Below are 20,292 nucleotides of genomic sequence, written 5' to 3' on the forward strand. Positions count from 1 at the left end.
CGAGCACACTGCTCCGCCTCGGGTGGGCGGCCTCGCGGCGCCAACCCTCTAGAGCCCAGGGACAGGTCCCGGACGCTCAGCCTCCTCGCAGTGAACTAAGCGCAACGCCGCAGACTCCAGAGCGCCCTCGCGCGGCGGCTGGTGTGAGCCCCGCGACAGGACGTGCTGACGTCAGCGTACGTCGGCGTCGGCCCAGCTGGGGCGAGGGGTTTCGGGAACGCCCGGGGCTAAGGGGAGCTGGTGGATCCCGGCCTCACTCTGGGTAGGTGCCGCTGCTCCCTCGGTGTGCGGAGGCCTGCGGGCGGCTGCCCCAATTTCGTGTCCGCTGCCCCAGCGCCTCGGTGAGTGCAGCTCCTTCCGGCCCCGGGCTCGCGGGCCTGCGGGGTCCGCTTCCTTGAAGTTATTGCCCCGCGAGGGAGAAAGGGCTTGGGGCTCCTCGGCCGAGCCTGGGCTGCCTGGGCGCTCTGCTTGCTACTCTCGCCCGGGAGTTTCTTTAATTCGGAAATCCTAATTATAGGGCTTGGCGTCGACAAGTCTTTTTATTTTTTTTTATTTTTTATGATTTGTTTTCAAGCCCAGTGTGGCCACCGCCCACTTTTCCAGCCTTTGGACTTTGGACTTTTGACCAGATACCAAAGTGTTTCCTTTTTTTTTTTTTTTTGGTAGCAAGGCTTTAAATTTAGGCCTCAGGATTCCTTTACTATTTTAAAACGAAGACGTTCGTATGGCGGCGAAATGTCATATAACTGCGCTATGCCACTTTAATATTACAATGTGAGTTATAAGAACTCCGGAAAATTAATGGATGAATCCCATAGTTTCTTTTGATTTCCCTTCCAGTCTGACTCCCCCACTTTCTCCAGCTACAGTTTGCCTAACGAGAGCAAAATGGGTAGGATCTGTGCAGATAAAAATGCGTAAAGATGCAAGATGCTGTGTAATGAAGGGATTCCTGCGAGTATTCATGTTGCCAGGGCCAGTGTTTTACAGATCGTTGTCTTTGTTTTCGAGTTGCTTTCTGTGGTGGTTTTGGACTTGTGGCAGGGAATGAGTCTTTAAGGGTTTACATTAGCTGAGTATTTATTTCCTGATGTCTTTTAACTAGGCAAACCTGGAGAGACTTGACTTTAAAGAGTGCCATACCCATCTAATTAACTGCTGTGCTGTCACGGAAGGGGTGTAGTGTGATTTTTTTTTTCCATCGCTGCACCTTTTTTTGCCTCCAATAGAATAGCAGAATTATTATTTTAAAATCAGAAAATGGAAGTAAACCAAGGAAAGATGTTTTCCTGTATGGAAATGTCCATCCGACTTTAAAGTTGTGTGTTAAAGGCATGCATAGTTAGTGCTATGGTGGTACATTAAGTGTATTTATTTTAATGAAGAGCTTTTCCAATTAGAAAGCTTTGGTGACAAGTTGCTGGAATTCAGAGGTATTATCTAAAGTTTTAATCATTTTTTACTTTACTGAATAAATTGAGACTGTAAATTTTACTCTCCATGCCGGTCATAGTTTTCTGAACTAACTTGTTTTTTTCTTTTCAGATTTACAGCTCTGAAGAGTCTTCCTCTCTCCCATTTTCCCCCTCTGCAGAAATAAACCCCATTGTGGAGACCCCAAAACTTTATAAAGGATTATAGTTTGAAGTGTAATTTTGTTTTTAGAAAGAAGCTTAGTAAATTACTGGTACATTATGTGTATGCAATAGTTCTGTTGGTAATATTTTTTTAGACATTAATGATAGCAGAAGAAAGATACGTCCTTTGATAAATTGATTCTGAATTACAACATGACCAGTATTATAACTGAACGGTCCTTAAATGAAGAGCAGGTTATTTAATTATTAAAATGCTGTGGAAATTTTATGGTTAACTGGTTTATGGAAAAAAAAAACCTTAGTTGATCAGGTGTAATTGATACAATTAAGAAGAAACAATATAATGATAACTTCGGGAATTGGAAACAGATTAGTTAGTTTTAAACAGATAAAGAGTTAACAATTTGTAAGCCCTAAGCAAAATTCATTTGATATCACATAAATTCAATAAAGCTGGACTTCGTCAAAAGTTAACTGAAGCTAATGTAACTTAGTTAAGTAAATACTTTGATGATAAACCATGTGGAATTAGATAGTATGAGCAGTTACTTTTGTTTGTTAGAGTAAAATGAGGTTAATTTGGATATTATATCAAATTGTTCATAAGGAAAAAAAGCCTGCATTATAACCTTATTCTAATGACATAACCAGTAATTGGTCTGATATTCAGACTTCATAGCTTATAACCAAAAGCACATTAAAGGCATAATTTAAGGATTCTATAGTTACCTAGAATTTTAAGAATATAAACTTTTGGGTTGAGGATTTAGCTCAGTGGTTTTGGCGCCTGCCTTGCAAGCACAAGGTCCCGAGTTCTATTCCCAGTACCAAAAAAAAAAAAGAAACTTTTTTGAAAAGCCCAAGAGTTTTAATGTGTTCAAAACTGTATAAAATTTTTCAGGTCTTTAGGTTAGTGATTACACCAAATTATGAGTAAATAGCATTTGGATTACCTAAAAGAGTTAATCATCCCACAGAGTACTAAATAGAATCTTGGTAATTTAGGAAGAGCGATTCATCATACCTGAGTGTACAGTTATATATAAATCCAGTAAAGAAGGTGTAGTGAATTCTACATAAGTAGGAGTCTGTCATTTGATCCTTTTTTTTTGTGGTAAAAAAATCTAATTTACTGCGAAGAGATGAGAAATTTATGTGAAAAGTTTTAGCCATCAAAAAAAGTCATCACTCATGCACAAAACTACCTTCCAAAGAGTTGTCCAAGGTCCCTCATATCAAAAAATTAAGAATATAATGGAAGAGAGCACCATCTTGCCAAATTGGACAAATGACAGCAAGCAAAAAATGAAATATGACTTTTCATGTGAACTCTACAGAATGTCTACATATTCCACTTTTCCCAGTGGTGTTCCTGTTTCAGAGAGGAGTCTTGCTCGTGCTGGTTTCTATTACACTGGTGTGAAGGACAAAGTCAAATGCTTCTGTTGTGGCCTGATGCTGGATAACTGGAAACAAGGAGACAATCCTATTGAAAAGCATAAACAGCTATACCCTAGCTGTAGCTTTATTCAGAATCTGATTTCGGCTAGCCTGCAATACACCTCTAAGAATAACTCTGCAGTGAGAGACAGCCTGACACATTCATTATCTCCTACTTTGGAACATAGTGGCTCATTCAGTGGTTTTTGTTCCAGCCTTTCTCCAAACCCTCTTAACTCCAGAGCAGTTGAGGACTTCTCTCCAGTGAGGACTAACCCCTACAGTTATGCCATGAGTACTGAAGAAGCCAGATTTCTGACTTACAAAATGTGGCCGTTAACCTTTTTGTCACCATTAGACTTGGCAAGAGCTGGTTTTTATTATATGGGACCTGGAGATAGGGTCGCCTGCTTTGCCTGTGGTGGAAAGCTGAGTAACTGGGAGCCAAAGGATGATGCTATGTCAGAACACCGGAGACATTTTCCCAACTGCCCGTTTTTGGAAAATTCTCTAGAAATGCTGAGGTTTAGTATTTCAAATCTGAGCATGCAGACACATGCAGCTCGAATGAGGACGTTTATATACTGGCCATCTACTGTTCCAATTCAGCCTGAGCAGCTTGCAAGTGCTGGTTTTTATTATGTTGGTAAGAAAGTAAAAAATAGCTATACATTTTATCTAGTTCATTTTGACTATTGGAACATACGTTAGTATTTGGTCTTTATTTTCCCCTTAGGTCGCAATGATGATGTCAAATGCTTTTGTTGTGATGGTGGTTTGAGGTGTTGGGAATCTGGAGATGATCCATGGGTAGAGCATGCCAAGTGGTTTCCAAGGTAATTTAAAAAAACTTTTTTTTCTGTCTTTTTTTTTTTTTGGTGCTGGGGATTGAACTCAGGACCTTGCATGTGCCTGGTGCCTACTCTGCCACTAAAGTATACCCTGGCTGCAAACCAGGAAATTGTTTTGAAAAAGTGTTCCTGTACAAAACTCTACATGTGAGGGAAGTAGGTATGCCTTCATGATTAAATCAGATTTTAAATTGCATGTAGTAGCCTGTCATATCATTGCTAAATTAGTTTTTGGAAAGACCAAATTTTCATTAAAATGTTCTGCAGTCTTCTGTATGCTTCTTTTGTTAGCTGTGTATATAATTTAAAATTTTTGTCAACACATTTATAGTTATGAACATTTCTTCTTTACAGAGAACTTAAGTATTTCAAGTATGTAATACAGAAGACGGGTCTGGGATTTAGCTCAGTGGTTCCACTGCCTGCCTTGCAATCACAGGGTCCTGAGTTTGATCCCTGGAACCCCCCCAACCCCCCAAAAAAACAGAAGAAAAAAACATAAATTAGAAAAAAGATACAGGAAGAGGAAAGCAAGAAAGAATACAAATCTGGGCATAGTGGCCCACGCCTATAATCCTAGCACTTGGGAGGTCTAGGCAGGTGGATTGCTGCTTAGTGAGAACTTGTCTCAAAAAAAACAAACTCCCCTCCTCTCCCAAAATAGTTGTGGGAATGAGGCAGTTGTAAAAATGCATATAATAAAATCTTTATAACTGTGTAGTTTTATCTTATGGTGTGTCACCTCTTTTAGCCAGTGTGTCTCTAGCAGTGTCCCTTTTCTGAATTTTTTTTCTAGTGTTGATGGTCAAACCCAGGGCCATTATTTTTTTTAACTAGACTGCACTCTGGCAGTGAGCTGCTTTCCAAGCTATTTACCTGTTACTTGTTTTGCTACCAGGGGTTGATTCAATGGAACTCTACCGCTGAGATGTAGCCCACAACCTTTTTGAAAAATTTTTTGAGACAGCATCTCTCTAAGTTTCTCATGCTATCCTTAACATATTTTCAGTGAGGCCATAATTTGTATGTCTTGCTGCCGAGTGACTTGAACCACTGTTAGTACATACAAAGCCCCATTGGGTGGTTTTTAAATTAATTTTATTAGTAAAATGATAAAAGTGATTAGATCCATTTGTACCACCAGTGGTACAAACTGCTCCATGATACAGTCATGTATGCACCAGTGGTGGTTCTGGCCAGCAGGAATGTGTCAAACTTATGATCCTCCTTCCTCAGTCTTCTGAGTGGCTGGGACTAAGGCATGTTTTACTGTGCCTGGCTTAGCTACTTATTCTTATATCCTAGAAGTAAGTTAGAGGGAGTGCTGTTAGTGGGGTAGAATTACAAATTAATTCTGACTTTGTGATTAAGTAGCTATGTGAACTTGGACCTCACTTATAAAATGAGGAGGTAGGGTTAGGTGTTTCTATTTTATTTCATTGTGATAAAATATATATAACAAAATTTACCATTTGAAGTGTACATTTCTGCGGCAGTAAGTACATTCATACTGTTCTTTAGTTATCACCACTGTCATCTGAGCACTTTATCTTCTCAAACTGAAACTCTGTACCCATTACACACTAACTCCCTATTATTCCCTCAATTCCCCCCACAACCACTGTTCTGCTTTCTATCCCTATGAGCTTGAGCTTGACTGCTTTAGGTACACATATAAGTGGAATTGTACAATACAGTGTTTTGATCTGCGAGTGTATTTCACAGTACTGAAGAATCTTTGAAATCTTTTCAGAAAATTAAATCCCTTTTGCCATTTTTATATGATTTATGATTAAAAAATTTGAAGTAACATATTTTTTGTGGATTAATACATTTTACATTTGTATCACTAATGTGCATTATATTTAAAGCAAATTTTGATGTTTTTTACTTTGAAAAGTGATGTTAATTTACTTAAAATTATTATGTAAGGCAAAGCATGTTAGAATTTCAAATGACTTAATTATGTTTGGCTCTATGGAATTATATATGTATGATTTCTTTTTTTGAGTTGGGGTCTCTGTGTTGCTCAGAGTGGTTTTGAACTTGTGGACTCAAGTGATCCTCATGTGCCACAGTGCCTGGGTTATATATGTGTATAATTTGAATTTCGTGTTATAATTAATCAAAAAGAAGTAGCTTCCAAATTCTGATGTGTGATTTGGTATAGTTTGTGATTTATAAAACAAAAAAAATTCTTATTTTTGTAATTTATATTTTGTTTGAAATGCTTAAAGATTTAGGAGTGCTTTTTGTAAGTGCTTCTCAAAACAATAGATTTCAGTTATAAGTAATCTTTAATGTCAGTAAATAAAAAACCAAAATGAATAGTCAATATCACTATATTTTAGCACATTTATTAAGTTTCTGGGTGCCCACTTACAGTTTTAGATGAGAATATAACAGTGAACAAGATGGACAGAAATTTGTCTTCATGGGATTTATTGGAGCAAAGGGATATATAGAGCAACCAGCATTTATTATACTTCCCATCTTTAATGATTATGAATATAAGTCTGTTGAACAATAAAAATAATTGAAAAGTGTGTAAAGGTCAGACATGTAGAGATAACTAGCTTTGTCATTAGAGTGATCATCTTGAATCTTGAATGTGTATATGTTCTCTGTTGTATTCATATTATAATTACTTTGAACCTCTCAAAGTACTGTTTTAAAAGGGAATAATTTTATTTATTGACTTATAATAAGTTAGGCTTATTGACTTATAATTTACATACAATTTCAATTAATGAGGATTTTCTTTTCTTTTGGGGGGCAGGCAGTACTATGGATTCAACCCAAGGTCTTGCACCTGCTAGGCTAATCCTGTACCATTGAGCTACATACCCAGCCCTTTCCCTCCTTTTTAACTTTATTTTGAAACAGGTTCTTTCTGAATTGGCAAGAACTCCTTGAACTTGATAGCCCTAGCCCCCCATAATTGGGATTTAGATTTTATGTTCTTTTGTTTTGAGACAGTCTTGCTACATAGTCCAGGCTGACATGGAACCTATAATCTTCCTCCTTCAACTCTTAGCGCTGGAATTATATGAGGTTTAATGCATAGTGTCATATGACCACTATTAGGAAATAGAACAATTCCATCACCATAGAAAACTTCCTCATGCTCTTTTATATTTTATAGTCAGTCTTTTGTCCCATCCCAGATCTTAGCAACAGCAAATCTATTCTCTGTTCCTGTAGTTTTGCCATTTCTAGAATGTCCTATAATGTCATATAAATGGGATAATGTCATACAGAATGGAATAAATCACACAGTTTGTAGCTGGAGTCTGATATCTTCACTTAGCATAGTACGTTTGAGACATATCCATGTTGTGTCATAAGTAATTTTACTATGTTTTTGCTGAATTGTATTCTGTTAGTTAGATGGCTGTACCAGTTTGCTCATTTACCAGTTGAAGGACATTGGAATTTCCAGTTGAGAGAAATCATGAAGCAACTCTAGACATATATAAACATGTGAACATGTTTTTATTTGACTTAGAGATGGACTTGTTGGGTTGTATGATGTGTGTTGCTTTTAAATGTTACAAGAAACTGCCAAATTGTTTTCTGAATTGTCTGTACCATTTTAAATTCCCACTGGTACTGTATGAGACTTCTAAGTGTTACATTTCCTTGCTAATGCTTGGCATTGTCAGTCTTATATTACTCATTCTTGTGGGTGGATAATGGTATCTCCTTGTGGTTTTAATTAATATTTCCCCAAGCATAGTGATTTTGAGCATGTTATGTGCTTGTTTGTCATCTGTACATCTTTAAAATATGTGTTCAAATGTTTGCCCATGAAAAATCTTTAATTACATTAAAATCAACCCTGCTGGGGATTTAGCTCAGTGGTGCCGCACCTGCCTACCAAGCACAAGGTCATGAGTTTGATCCCTGGTACTCTGCCAAATTAAAAATTTTAAAAATCTAATTAAAATTAATGAAATGTTACTGGAATTTTAATTTGTGTTTCCCTCATGATTAGTGACAATGAGCACCTTTTTCATATCTGTTAAATTGTATGTCCTTGGAAAAATATGCATTTAGGACTTTAGCCCAATTTAAAATTTTTTTTTTGGCTGTTGAGTTGTATTTGCTACTAAGTTTTTCTACTAGTTAGTTTGAATTCCTTACATGTTTTAGATGTTAACTCCATCAGATACATGGTTGGCAAATATTTTCTCCTGTTCTAAGTGGTATTTTGATTTTGTTGAGTGTTTCCTTTGCTATGTAGAAGTTTTTTAGTTTCATACATACTTCTGCTATTGGTGTCATATCCAAAAACTCATTCTAAGGCCAATATCAGGAAGCTTTTTCCTTGTGTTTTGTAGGTGTTTTGTTTTACAGTTTCATATCTTAGTCATTATTCATTTCAATCCCCAACTCCCCTTAAGTACTGGGGATTGAACCTAGGGGACTTCACACTTAACTGCCACATCCTCAGCCTTTTATTATTTATTTATTTATTTTGGGTTTTTTTTGAGACAGGGTTTTACTATGTAGTTGAGACTGACTAGAACTCAATATGTAGCCCAGGCTGGTCTCGAACTCACAGCAGTCCTCCTGCCTTAACCTCCCAAGTGCTGGGATTACAAGCGTGTGCCACCATGCCCACCTCCTCAGCCTTTTATTTTTGAGACAAAGTCTTGCTAAGTCACTAGTTGCCTGGACTAGTCTCTAACTTGTGATCCTTCTGCTTCAGTCTCCCAAAGTGCTCGGATTACAGACATGTGCTACTATGCTGGTCTTCAAGTTAAGTTTTGACAGTGTTATAAGTTTTTTTTTCTTTTTTTGTCTGTGATAGCCAGTTTTCATAGTGCCGTTTATTAAAAAGACCATCCCTCTACATTATATGTTCTTGTCAAAGATTAGTTGATGTATGTAGGGACTATGAGTTTATTTCTGTGCTCTTCTGCTCTATATAAACTTTTATGCCTGCACCATGGTGTTATGATTAATGTAGTTTTGTAATATAATTTGAAATCAGTAAATGTTAGACCTCAAGTTTTGTTATTCTTCAAGATTACTTTGGCTACATTCTTTCCTTTGTAGTTTCATGTGAATTTTAAAATTTTTGCTATTTCTGTGAAAAGTGGCATTGGAATTTTGATAGGGATTGCATTGAATTTATAATATGAATGTTTTAAAAGTTATTTTAATCCATGAACATGGAATATGTTTGCATTATTTGTGTCTTCTTTTAATTTCTTTCATCATTGTCTCATTTTTCAGTTTCCAGGTTTTTCACATCATTGGTTAGATTTATTCATAAATATTTTATTGTTTTTGATGCTGTTATAAATGGCATTGCTTTGAAATATTTTGCTGTTGACATATGTTGATTATGTGTTTTGTAACTTTACTGAATTAATTTAGTCAGATTTTTTTTCTTTGTTGGAGTCTTAAGGCTTTGCTATATATAAGATCATGTTTTCTATAGGTGATTTTATTTTCCATTTGATTTGGATGCTTTTTTTTTTTTTTTGGTTTTGATTTGGTTCTTGCCTAATTATTTTGGCTAGAACTTCCAGTTCTGTATTGAATAGCAGTGCTACAAGTAAGCATTCTTGTCTTGTTCATTATCTTAAAGAAAAAGTTTTCAGCCTTTCATCATTGCTTATTACATCAGCTGTCAACTTGTCATAGATGGCATTTTTGTTGAGGTACATTCTTTCTATACTTGATTTGTAGAGACTATCATGAAAAGGTGTTGAATTTTGTCATGTTTTTTCTGCATCTAATGAGATGATCATAATGATTTTTATTTTCTCTATGTGGTGTGTCATATTTATTGATTTGTGTATATTAAATCATCATTGCATCACAGGGATAAATGTTACTTGATCATTTGCATATGAGATGTGATTGAAAAATATGGTGTTTAATTAAAAAAAAATTTGCTACGGTAAAAGATACACTGCTATTAATCCCCTTCAAAATATTCCCCCTCACTGCAAACATACTTATTCCATAGTTCTTGGCATTTTGTGGGGGATTAATGGCAATGTGTCTTTACTATAATAGCATTAAAATATGTACCGTATATTTTGATTAACCACATGTAATCCTTTAAATATGGTAATGAATTTAGTTTGTTAGTATTTTATTAAGAATTCTTTTGGAAGTAGTGAGGATTCAGTCCAGGGCCTTTGTACTAGAGTAGCTATGCCTTTAGAACTTCCTAATTTTGAGATAGGGTCTTACTAAAGTTCCCCGACTGGCCTGGAACTTGGGTTCTTTCTGCCTTAGCCTCCAAGAATGTTGGAATTACACACATGTGCCACCATACTTAGCTTTTTAAGGATGCTTATATCTTTGTTCATTGGGGATAGTACTCAATCATTTTCTTAAAAATATCTTTGTGTGGCTTTGGTATTAGGGTAATGATAGCTTTATAACATAGCATTAAAAGTGGTATATAAAGTATTACCCCCTCTTCATTTCTTTTTTTTAAGAGTTTGAAAAGGCTTAATATTCTTTTTTAAATGCTGGCTGTGATTCTGCTAAGCTAGGTGGTCTTGGGACTTTTTTTAAATCAGATTTTTGATTACTGATTTAATCTGTTTACTAGTTACAGGTCTGTTCCAATGTTCTTTTCATGATTTTAGTTATGAAAGGTACATTTCTAGGAATGTATCCACTTTTTCTAGATTGTCCAAGTTGCTCTATAAATTTATAGCTGTCCCTTAGGATTTTTTGTATTTCTGTATCAGCTTCAATGTCTACTCTTTTGTTTCTGATTGAGTCTTCCCTCTGTCCTTTGTTGAAGGTGTGGTATTGAAATCCCTTACTATTAATGATTTCTAATCTCTGTTGAACTTCTTATTTTCTTAATGTATTATTTTCCTAATTTCATTGTGTTGTCTGTGTTCTTTTGAAACTCACTTGACTTTCTTAAAACAGATCTATGCCTAGCAACATAGATCTCCCTTTCTTTTGGTTTGGTTCCTGCAAAATTGTTGTGTTCCTTTGATAATATGTTTTCTTGTTCTGTTTTGTTTCCTTTTTCCTCTTCTTGTGGCCTTCCATTGATACCTGTGCATTTAATGGAGCAGGTACGCTTACAGAGTTTAGGGACTGGTTCTGTTGGGGAAAGACCTTTACCTGTGCATAGGTGTGAAGATTCTAACTTGTAGCGTGTTGATGATTCTGGCACCATGGGAGGTCCTGTGGTCTGTACAGCTTTGTTAGCTGAAGTCATTGTTAGCAAGGATCATAGGGTCTTAGTGTCCAAGGCAGCAGCAAGGCTGTCGGACAGTTGACCTCTTTTTCTCTTGTGGGTAATATGGCTTATGGGGTTCATTCTGGTACCATGTCTGGCTTGTGGACTGTCATGATTGTTTTTGTGGTAGCACTGGTATATGATGTATGCATTCCTGTAGAGCAATCACAGAGCCAGGGTCCAGTATGTGCGTACATACAGAGAGATAGTTTCTCTGGGGTCCAAGGTGATGTCTGTCCTGCAGCAGTGGTAACTTCTGTTGCCTGAGGCATAGGTATCTAGTGAGCAGTCTCAGAGCCAGGTCTCGAGCACAGATGTATGCAAAGTTGGGGTCTCAAGAGCACATAAGTGGCTGTGGAGCAGGGATCTGACATGCCAGTGCACATGGAGCATGTGCAGGTCTGGGGGCCAAAGCATGCAAGGAGGAGTAATCGGGCTGCCTTCCCCTGTGTGGTGCAGCAGCTGCTCCTTTTGGGGCAGAGACATATAACAGAGTCTTCCTTTCCAGGGAGTCTGCCAAGCAGTACTTACTCCTTATCATAGTGATAGAAGCCATCAATGTCTTCTGCAGAGTAGGTTGCTGGGTTCAACATGAATGAATACTATAAGGTCCTTCACTGTGAACCTGCAGGAAGTCTGTGGTTGTCTCAGGCTATTGGTGTCGTTAGTGGCAAAGGCTGGGATCTTCCCCAGAGCAGGCAATGGAACGATGATGACACATGGTTGATTCAAATAACTCCTGCCCTTCTTCATTCCTGTCTGTCTCCAGGTGTCTCTGCTAAGCTTCTCTCTCCAGTGATCCTTTCTGAGTAGTTATTCAGTTATTCTGTTTTTTTCCTTCACTGTATTGCTATAGGTTAATTGGACTATTGAGCCCTCCCAAGGCTGTCTTTATTCATAGGTAGCCATCTTGTTTTTTGTGGCAGGAAGGAGGATAGCATCTATTATTCTGCCATCTTGCTTGTCATTCTTGTAAACTTTCAGTCTTTGGCTTGTCATTTCTTCAATAGTGTCTTTTGAAGAGAATATGTTTTTTATTTTTGGTGATAATATTTTAGTAGCTTATGGTTAATGGATTATGTTTTGGCTTATCTAAGTTTTGTTCACCTCCTTTCCTCCTTGCCTGCCTCCCTCTTTGCCTCCCCCCTTTCATTTTTCCCTTCTCCCCCTCCCTTCTTCCCATCCAGCCTTTCATGCTGGGGATTGAATCCAGGGCCTCATGTATGCTAATAAGAACATGCTCCATCACTGAGGTATACCATACCCAGTCCTCATGTCTTAGAATTTTTTACCTAATGTAAGAGCATAAAGACTTTTTTCTGTGTTTCTTCTGTAAGTTTTCTTGTTTTAGGTCTTATGGTTTAGTTCAGTGTTGCATATTGTATGAGCATAGGGTAAGGTTTTATGCTTTGTTTTGGAGATTTTTTTTTTTTGCATATACAATAATTTGTCTAGCACCATTTGTTGGAAAAAATAAGTAGAATGGCAGTAGATGTCACATGAACTTCCTGGAAACACCTTTGAGAAGCCCTATGAATTTCAAGACATGTACTTGAGAAATATTGTCACAGTATGTTTGCATGAAAATACTTGATTTTGTATTTTCTGAAAAGATTGAAGTGGATTGTGCTTCACATGAGATAGAAGCATGAACACTGGAGAAAGATTAGCAGTTCTTATATTATGAAGGATAAAATTTTAAGGGTATTGAGTTTAGTTTCTGAAATAATTAAACCTGGAAAGTAATTGTCTCTCAAAGAGTTTTTAACAGTCAGCTTGTGTCCTATTCTTGGTCCAGACTTTTTCTTTTTTGTTGTTGCTATGTGAATATGTTTATGATAATTTTTTCTGTTAGATAATATATGTCTACTGGATCGCGATAGAAAATGTTTTTGTTTGGGTTATAATCAAGAAGGTATGAAAGCCACTTAATCTAAAATGATCAAGTTACATTTTTCATAAACAATTTTAAAAATATTTTTCCCCTTATGTTTTAGGTGTGAATTCTTGATACGCATGAAAGGGCAGGAGTTTGTTGACGAGATTCAAGCTAGATATCCTCATCTTCTTGAACAAGTAAATATATTTTTAAAAATAGCAATTTTCAATTCTATACAATTCAGATATACTACTAGAAATGATACTTGCATCTTCTTTCTTTGTGCTGGGATTGAATGCTAGCCTTGTACATGCTAGTCAAGATTTCTGCCATTGAGCTACACTCTCAGGTCTTATTTTCTTACTAATTTTAGTTACATATTTTGTATTCATATTAATGACAACTCTGATATTTATCTTTGTCACCAATTTGTTTGTTCTAGATTCTTCAAAGGAGTATTCTTTTGTTTCTAGTTAAAAAAAAAAAATCATTCATCCTGCCACTGTGATAGAGTTGAAGAAAGCTTTAGTGTCCCTTCTGTTTTTTTCCAGAATACAAACAAACAATACTTGCTAGGAGTTGAGGCCTTTTGAGACTGAGTAACTCAGTTGAAATCTTACTTTCTAAATGGATCAAGGAACCATTATAATGTCTTCCTGCTCTCCTGAATCAGGAGAAATAGGTGAAGTTTTAGGAACTATATGCTAATTATGGCAAAACAAAGCAATGTGAAGTATGTATATTTACTTAAAGTAACCTTATCTGAATGATGCTGTTCATATTCAATTGTTCAAGGATTCTGATATTTACCTGTTAACTTTTCTTCTGTTTCATAGCTATTGTCAACTTCAGACACTCCTGGAGAAGAAAATATTGATCCACCAAGTATGTATGAAAGTATTTCAAGTATAGAATGAGAATATTCACATGAATGTTCAGACTAAAAATATATAAATGGAAAAAGTGATATTTTTTAAGTCACAGGAAAAATACTGGGTGGTTAATGAAATATTAAGTATCTTCTAAAATTCATGGCACTTTAAAGAGTCTAGTTTTACTTGTCTTCAAAGTCCTGACATTCCAACTGGGGAGACAATACACAAGCAGAAAACAGCATCACATAGCTTACAGCAATGAAATGACAAGTGCAAAAAAACCCTCTACAGAGGAAGTGGTGGCTATGAGCTGGCATGATTTAGAAAAGGTCCAATTCGCATGATTTAAGAATTGAGCTAGGTGTTAGGTGCTAAGATCAGATATACAGTATTTCAGTATAAGGATATCTTTGGAGTAGAATTTAATTTTAGCCACCTCCTTGAGTAGTTACATGTATGCTGTGTATATAACAGTAATCCTTTGATGTGCTAATCACATCTAGAAAGAAGACTGGCATATTTGTAGCTGGAACAGAGAGAGGTAACTAAGATATATGAGTCCCAGAAAACATGATTCAGAGTGATCAGGTAAAGAATTGATATTATTTGAAAGGAAGGAGTACTTGGGTATTTGATAACTATCTCCTGTGTAATAGAGCTGTGAAAGATTAAGTGGAGGTACTAACTGTTCTTACTTAAAATTTATAGCCACTGCTATAAATTGGCTGCCGTGCAATCCTACCATAGTTCCCTAATGAAATCACCTTACCACTCTAAACAATGACTATTTCACATTTTCTCCATAAGTTGCCACTCTTTCCCACCTTACTTAGTTCATGGCATACCTTCACAGAGAAAATAAAAGACTCAAAAAAGAACTTTTTTTCTTCCACCAGTAAAAGTAGCAGTTTACATTATATATCCATGTTTTTGTAAAGTATGAACTGTTCTTGCCCTTAACCTGAGCCAGCCCTTCCACCTGGTCTCTGGATTCTATTCTCCAGCATTTACTTAGGAGCATTAGACGCCAAGAACCGCTGTTAGCAAATCTGTTACTTGACTTGTTAATTAACGTTTGATATAATTGAGTGCTTTACCCTTCTTAACACACCCTCTCTCCTTGACTTTCTTGATATATTCACTTGGTTTTCTCATATTTCTTTGGTTGATCTTAAATAATTTCTTTGCTGACTCCTGCTTTTTCAGACTTCTAAATAATGGAGTACCCTTCATGTTCAGTGCAGGTTTTTGTATTTCCTTGTCTTAGACTGAAATGTTCAACTCTCCATTTTAATCTCAAAGATACTCATGTTTTGTCTATAATAGATGCCTCTCAGTTAATGTGCTACAATTTCTCCCTGTCCTTCTTCCCTCATTGGCTCCTTTCCCATCTTAGTGCTATTTGCTAAGTTTAAAAAGTTTTATCATACCCAATTTCTCTTTTCTTACAGTTTGTATGTTTAATTGATTAGAAATCTGTGTCTGCCTTCATAATATATCCCAAATCTGACTACTTCTTATCTCTACCAATGTCAGCCTAATCCTTGCAGCTATTATTTTCTGCTATATCTTAAGTGTCCCAGTTTCATTTTACCTCATTAAAGTTCATCTCCAGAGTCACCTTTTGAAAATGCATGTTTATCAGATAATCTTCTGCTTAAAACCCTCTACAATATTCTATCAACTTAGAATAAAATACAATAAAAATTCCTTGCAAGGTTCTCCATCAATCAAATAGGCATTTTCCTTTCTGATTTTGTGCCTTGTGTTTCTTGACTGTATCAAGCTTTTCCTGTGTTCTAAGGCTTTCTCACTTGCTATTATCTTTGCCTAGATTTCTTTCAGATATTCCTGTAACTTACTCATCATTCAGGTCTTGAGGTTTTTGCTTACTTGGCTTGTGTTTTGAGGTGCTAGGGATTGAGTGTTTTGGTTTTGTTTCTTCAGAGAGGCATATAGTTGAGCAAGGTTGCTCAGTACACGTTTTCAACATTGTACACTATATGTTTATTGTAACAATTTTCCAGCAGATGGCAGTAATGTCTCAATTATTTCTAATTTCACAGCTGTACCATATGAGCTAGTATTGACCCTGCTCATTACAAGAAAAAGCTTCCCTGACCACCCTATCTAAAAGGGCCACCTTCTAGTTTTTTAAATCACCTTACACTTTTTTAAATTCATGTTATATTGGGCTGGGGATTTTGGTCAGTCGTTCCAGAGCCTGACTTGCTAGTGAAAGGACCCAAGTTCGATCCCCAGTTCCAAAAAAAACCAAAAAAAAACAAAAAAACTAAACTTCATTTTATTTTTTTTTCCATTAAGTTTATTGGTACATTTAAGGCAAACAACACTGTTACATTCATCATTGAGATCTTGTATCTTTATCTGATATATCTTGGTTCTTATTTTTTTCCCATTCCCCTGCCCTCCCTTCACCCCCTTCACCTTTCTCTACTTAACACTTTTTTTTTGAATGTCATTCTCTAACTAGAATTATATGATTTTTGCTTATTGGTTTTGTGTTTTTAAATTTTTTTATTTTGGTGTTTTTGACACAAGGTCTTGCTATTTAGTTCAGGCTGGCGTTGAACTACTCACTGTGTAGCCCAGGCTGGCCTCAAATTTGTGGCAGTCATCCTGCATCGGCCTCCTGAGTGCTGGGATTATAGGCATGAGCCACCATGCCCATCTGGTTTTGTATATTTTTGTTTTTGTTTTGGTGACAATTTCCCTGTTAACCCAGGCTGACCTCAAACTCTCAGTCCTCCTGCCTTAGTCCTCTGAGTGCTTTGACTGTGGGCATATGTCACTATACTTGGCTTGTTAATTTTTTTAACCACGTTTTTGGTTATATCTTAACACATATTTTGGGTGAACTAGTCTTTTACTTTAGTATACTTCCCATCTTTATAAACTGTTTCAACCATCCATCTGTTTGGATCCTATTCACTCATTCATTCATTCCTTCTTTTTAAAATTTTGTGGTGCTGAGGACTGAATGGAAGGCCTTGTGCTTTCTAGACAAGTACTCTACTACTGAGCTAAATCCCCAACCCTGTGATCCTCTTCATTCTTGAAATCCAGGCTCTGTGTGTGTATATGTATGTGTGTGTCTGTGTTGTCTGTCCGTCTGAGCCTGACTGTCATTCTGACTGTCTGTCAGTGTGTTGCTGGGGATCAAACTCAGTGCCAAGTCCAGTCTCTTAATGCGACCTTTTCTGTAAAGTCTTTGCAGTTTCCCCCACTTTCTTGGCTGGAGGTAATTTCTCACTCTTAAGTTTGTATAACTTATTGATATTCAAAAATGAATATGTATCAGAATTATTTGGGGGAATTTAAAAAGAATACAGATTCCTAATCCTGCCTTCTAAAGAATTTTTCATTAAGTATCCCTAGATGTAGTCTGGGAAGTAGTGTTTTTAAAAAATCTTACATATTATTATACTCTCACTTAACCATTATCAAGTTTGAATTATTATTGGAGTTCCAGGTATTGATACATGTTGTTCATGTCCTTACCCATGATATGAGAGTAAGTGATGAGCATAAAGTTTGTGCCATGTTTTTCTCCATAGTTTTAAATTTGAGGAATATTCGCAAATGTCTTTTCAAATAGTTGTACATTTTGGACCTGGAGAAAGTTCTTCAGAAGATGCCATCATGATGAATACCCCTGTGGTCAAAGCTGCTTTGGAAATGGGTTTTAACAGAAGCCTGGTGAAGCAGACAGTTCAGAGTAAAATCCTAACCACCGGAGAAAACTACAAAACAGTTAATGATATTGTGTCAGCACTTCTTAATGCTGAAGATGAAAGAAGAGAAGAGGAGAAGGAAAGACAAGCTGAAGAAATTGCTTCAGGTATTTGGAATATTGGTTACCTATGTTTTTTTTCCAACAGGCTTCGTAACACTGTCTTATGTCACAGGGCAGCGTCCTTGTCTCGTGCCCACTAACACCTGGTAACACACCTCAGTCATTTGTAAATGATCTTGTCCACCCTTTCCAGGTGCCTCTCTTTGAGACCTATTGACTCTGGCATATTTTGTGATTATTTTCTGTTAACATTCTATGATCTATGCTAATCAGAAAATTTTAGCATAATATCTTTTTTTGAGCTGTATTGCATTTCTTCTTTATATATAACATCTAAATTATTCTTAAAAGCAAGATTTTAAAGTTGGATGCAGATCTTATTTTTGCTTTTAAAAGAAATTACTTTAAATCATATTTCTAATATGATATTTCATTCAGTAATATTTGCTAGGTGATCCTTATACAAAAATAGAACTTATAAGATGGACGTTGTGGTTGGTGTATACCTGTAATCCTAGCACTCTACAAGGCTGAAGCAGGGGAATTACAAATTTGAGCCCAGCCTTGGTAATCCTGTCTCAAAAAAAAAAAAAAAAAAGGGTTTGTGTTGTAGTTCATTGTGGAGGCCCCAGGTCTAATTCTCAGTACAGAAAGAAAAAGCAACGCAAAACAAAAACTTATGATGAATTCTTAGGTCTTGATGAGAACTCCCCACCCAACCCAAGGATAATAGGGAACCAAGTTTGGTATTCATCTAGATTATATTATCATTTTCCCAAAATAAATCTTTTGAGTTATCATTTATTTCTTCAACAAATACAGAACACAAGCACCAGTGATAAATACTGTGTTAATGATGGTAATTGCTCTCCAGGCGCATATAGACTAGCTAACTGGGAAGACTAAGAGCCAGCAAAGAGGTATAGGCTGTATATATGTATAATATAAATTGGGATATTGGGTTGGAAGTTTGTTTTTAAGCTTATAAATAAAGATAAAAAAATATTTTTAAGACTACATTCTTGTGTAGCTATGGAGCACAAAGGTTTAAGAACTTAATTTCTGGATTGAGACAGAAATGTTTATATTTAAATTCTGACTTCCATCAACCTCTAGATTGGCAATTTATTTAACTAGATCTCAGCTTTTAAATCTGTGAAGTAGAGATAATAAAAGTGCCAATCCTGTAGGTTTGCTTTAAGATGTTTCAAGTAACATTAACACGGTGCCTCATACATGAAAAACATTTTTTTCTATTCACTAGATTTTATTGTTTTGTTTTGATGAAACTGAACCCATGGCTTTGTGCCTAAGCACAAGTTCTATGACTGACCACACCTCAGTCCCTCCATCGAACAGACTGAGAACAGGGATTAGGGATGACTTGGTGAAAGACTTAGTGAAAGGGCCTGAAAAAGTGAAAAGATTAAGGATTGTTAAGCAGGAATGAAACCCAAGTAAGGCTTATTTGAAATCACTGTAGTGAATCTAGTCACCTTAGATTTGTGACTTTCTCCTGCTTTGTGGAGTTAGGAAATAGCCTTGAATTATGTGTTTTGGGTGGTTTAATAGGGGAAAAGCCCAAGTAAGGAATAGGGAAAAGAGTTAAGCATGCTGAGAAGAGAATACTGTTGAAACATCTGACTGATACCTAGGTTAGAATGGGAGATAAAACCGAGACAGTGCTTGTGCTAATAGAATCAGGAATGTCATGGGATCTTGGAAAGGTGAAGAACAAATTTGTTAGTGTGATGCAAATTAGGTAGAAGGGTAGGTTGTGGTCAGAGAAGGGAATTTCATAGTTTCAAGATGAATAAAGCAGTTTGCTTCTAGAAAAACAACGGAAGAAAACTAGACTTCTTTTTATAATTTATTTCTCATGAAACTTGTACATTGTGATGATGTACCATCAAATGTTTTTGGAAAGTCTGAAAATTGGCAATTTTATAGTGGTCAGAATACAAAAAAAAAAAAAAAGGAAATAAAGAATTCATGTCCATATTCCATACATGTAGTAAATTAATTATGGAATTTAGTGTGATTTGAGGTTAAAGGAAAAACTTTTGCTTTTAAATAAGGTCAAGCTTGATTTGATGTAATGATTCTTTAGAAATTGGCATACAACTAATTTATAAAATGATGATAGCTATGTGCCAGGTGTTGTGCTAAACACTTTATGACTACAAAGCTTATTTGGTCCTCTCAACTCTGAGGAATGTACTATTACTGTCTGTATTTTACAGTACGAATCTGAGGCATATGGAGGGATGTTGGGGTACATGGCTAGTAAGTGGCTAATCTTGCGCAGGAGCCTGGGTCTGTTCCACAGCTTAAGCTCTACATCACTGCACTTCTGTGCGATTTGAACACCTAGCATTGCACCTTATTCTGTGTCCTTGTATAAGTCACTAATTCTATTCTGAGTCTTTTCTTCTCAGTTTGAAAATGAGAGACAGCCAGGCGTGGTGGCTTATGCCTGTAATCCCAGCACTCGGGAGGCTGAGGCAGGAGGATCACTGTGAGTTCCAGACCAACCTGGGCTACATAGTGAGTTCCAGCTCAGTCTCAACTACACAGTGAGACCCTGTCTCAAAAAAC

At 36.5% G+C, this 20,292-nt stretch overlaps 1 protein-coding gene across 2 annotated transcripts in view; it reads left to right on the plus strand.

Moving 5' to 3' along the window:
• The first annotated feature begins 124 nt into the window (after positions 1-124).
• Positions 125-20,292, plus strand: part of Birc2 (baculoviral IAP repeat containing 2) — a 22,207-nt gene continuing 2,039 nt past the window's right edge. The window contains exons 1-6 of one of the 2 annotated variants that reach the window (XM_010642045.3): positions 125-341; positions 1,546-3,684; positions 3,775-3,874; positions 13,121-13,199; positions 13,839-13,887; positions 17,497-17,739. In XM_010642045.3, the coding sequence (XP_010640347.1) occupies positions 2,790-3,684; positions 3,775-3,874; positions 13,121-13,199; positions 13,839-13,887; positions 17,497-17,739 (1,366 nt within the window). In that variant the 5' untranslated portion in view covers positions 125-341; positions 1,546-2,789. The remainder of the gene's footprint in view (positions 342-1,545; positions 3,685-3,774; positions 3,875-13,120; positions 13,200-13,838; positions 13,888-17,496; positions 17,740-20,292) is intronic. The other variant, XM_010642047.3, reaches the window with a different exon arrangement.

The sequence above is a fragment of the Fukomys damarensis genome, unplaced genomic scaffold (assembly GCF_012274545.1).
Source record: "Fukomys damarensis isolate Sample0158 unplaced genomic scaffold, DMR_v1.0_HiC HiC_scaffold_16, whole genome shotgun sequence".
NCBI classification, from domain to species: domain Eukaryota; kingdom Metazoa; phylum Chordata; class Mammalia; order Rodentia; family Bathyergidae; genus Fukomys; species Fukomys damarensis.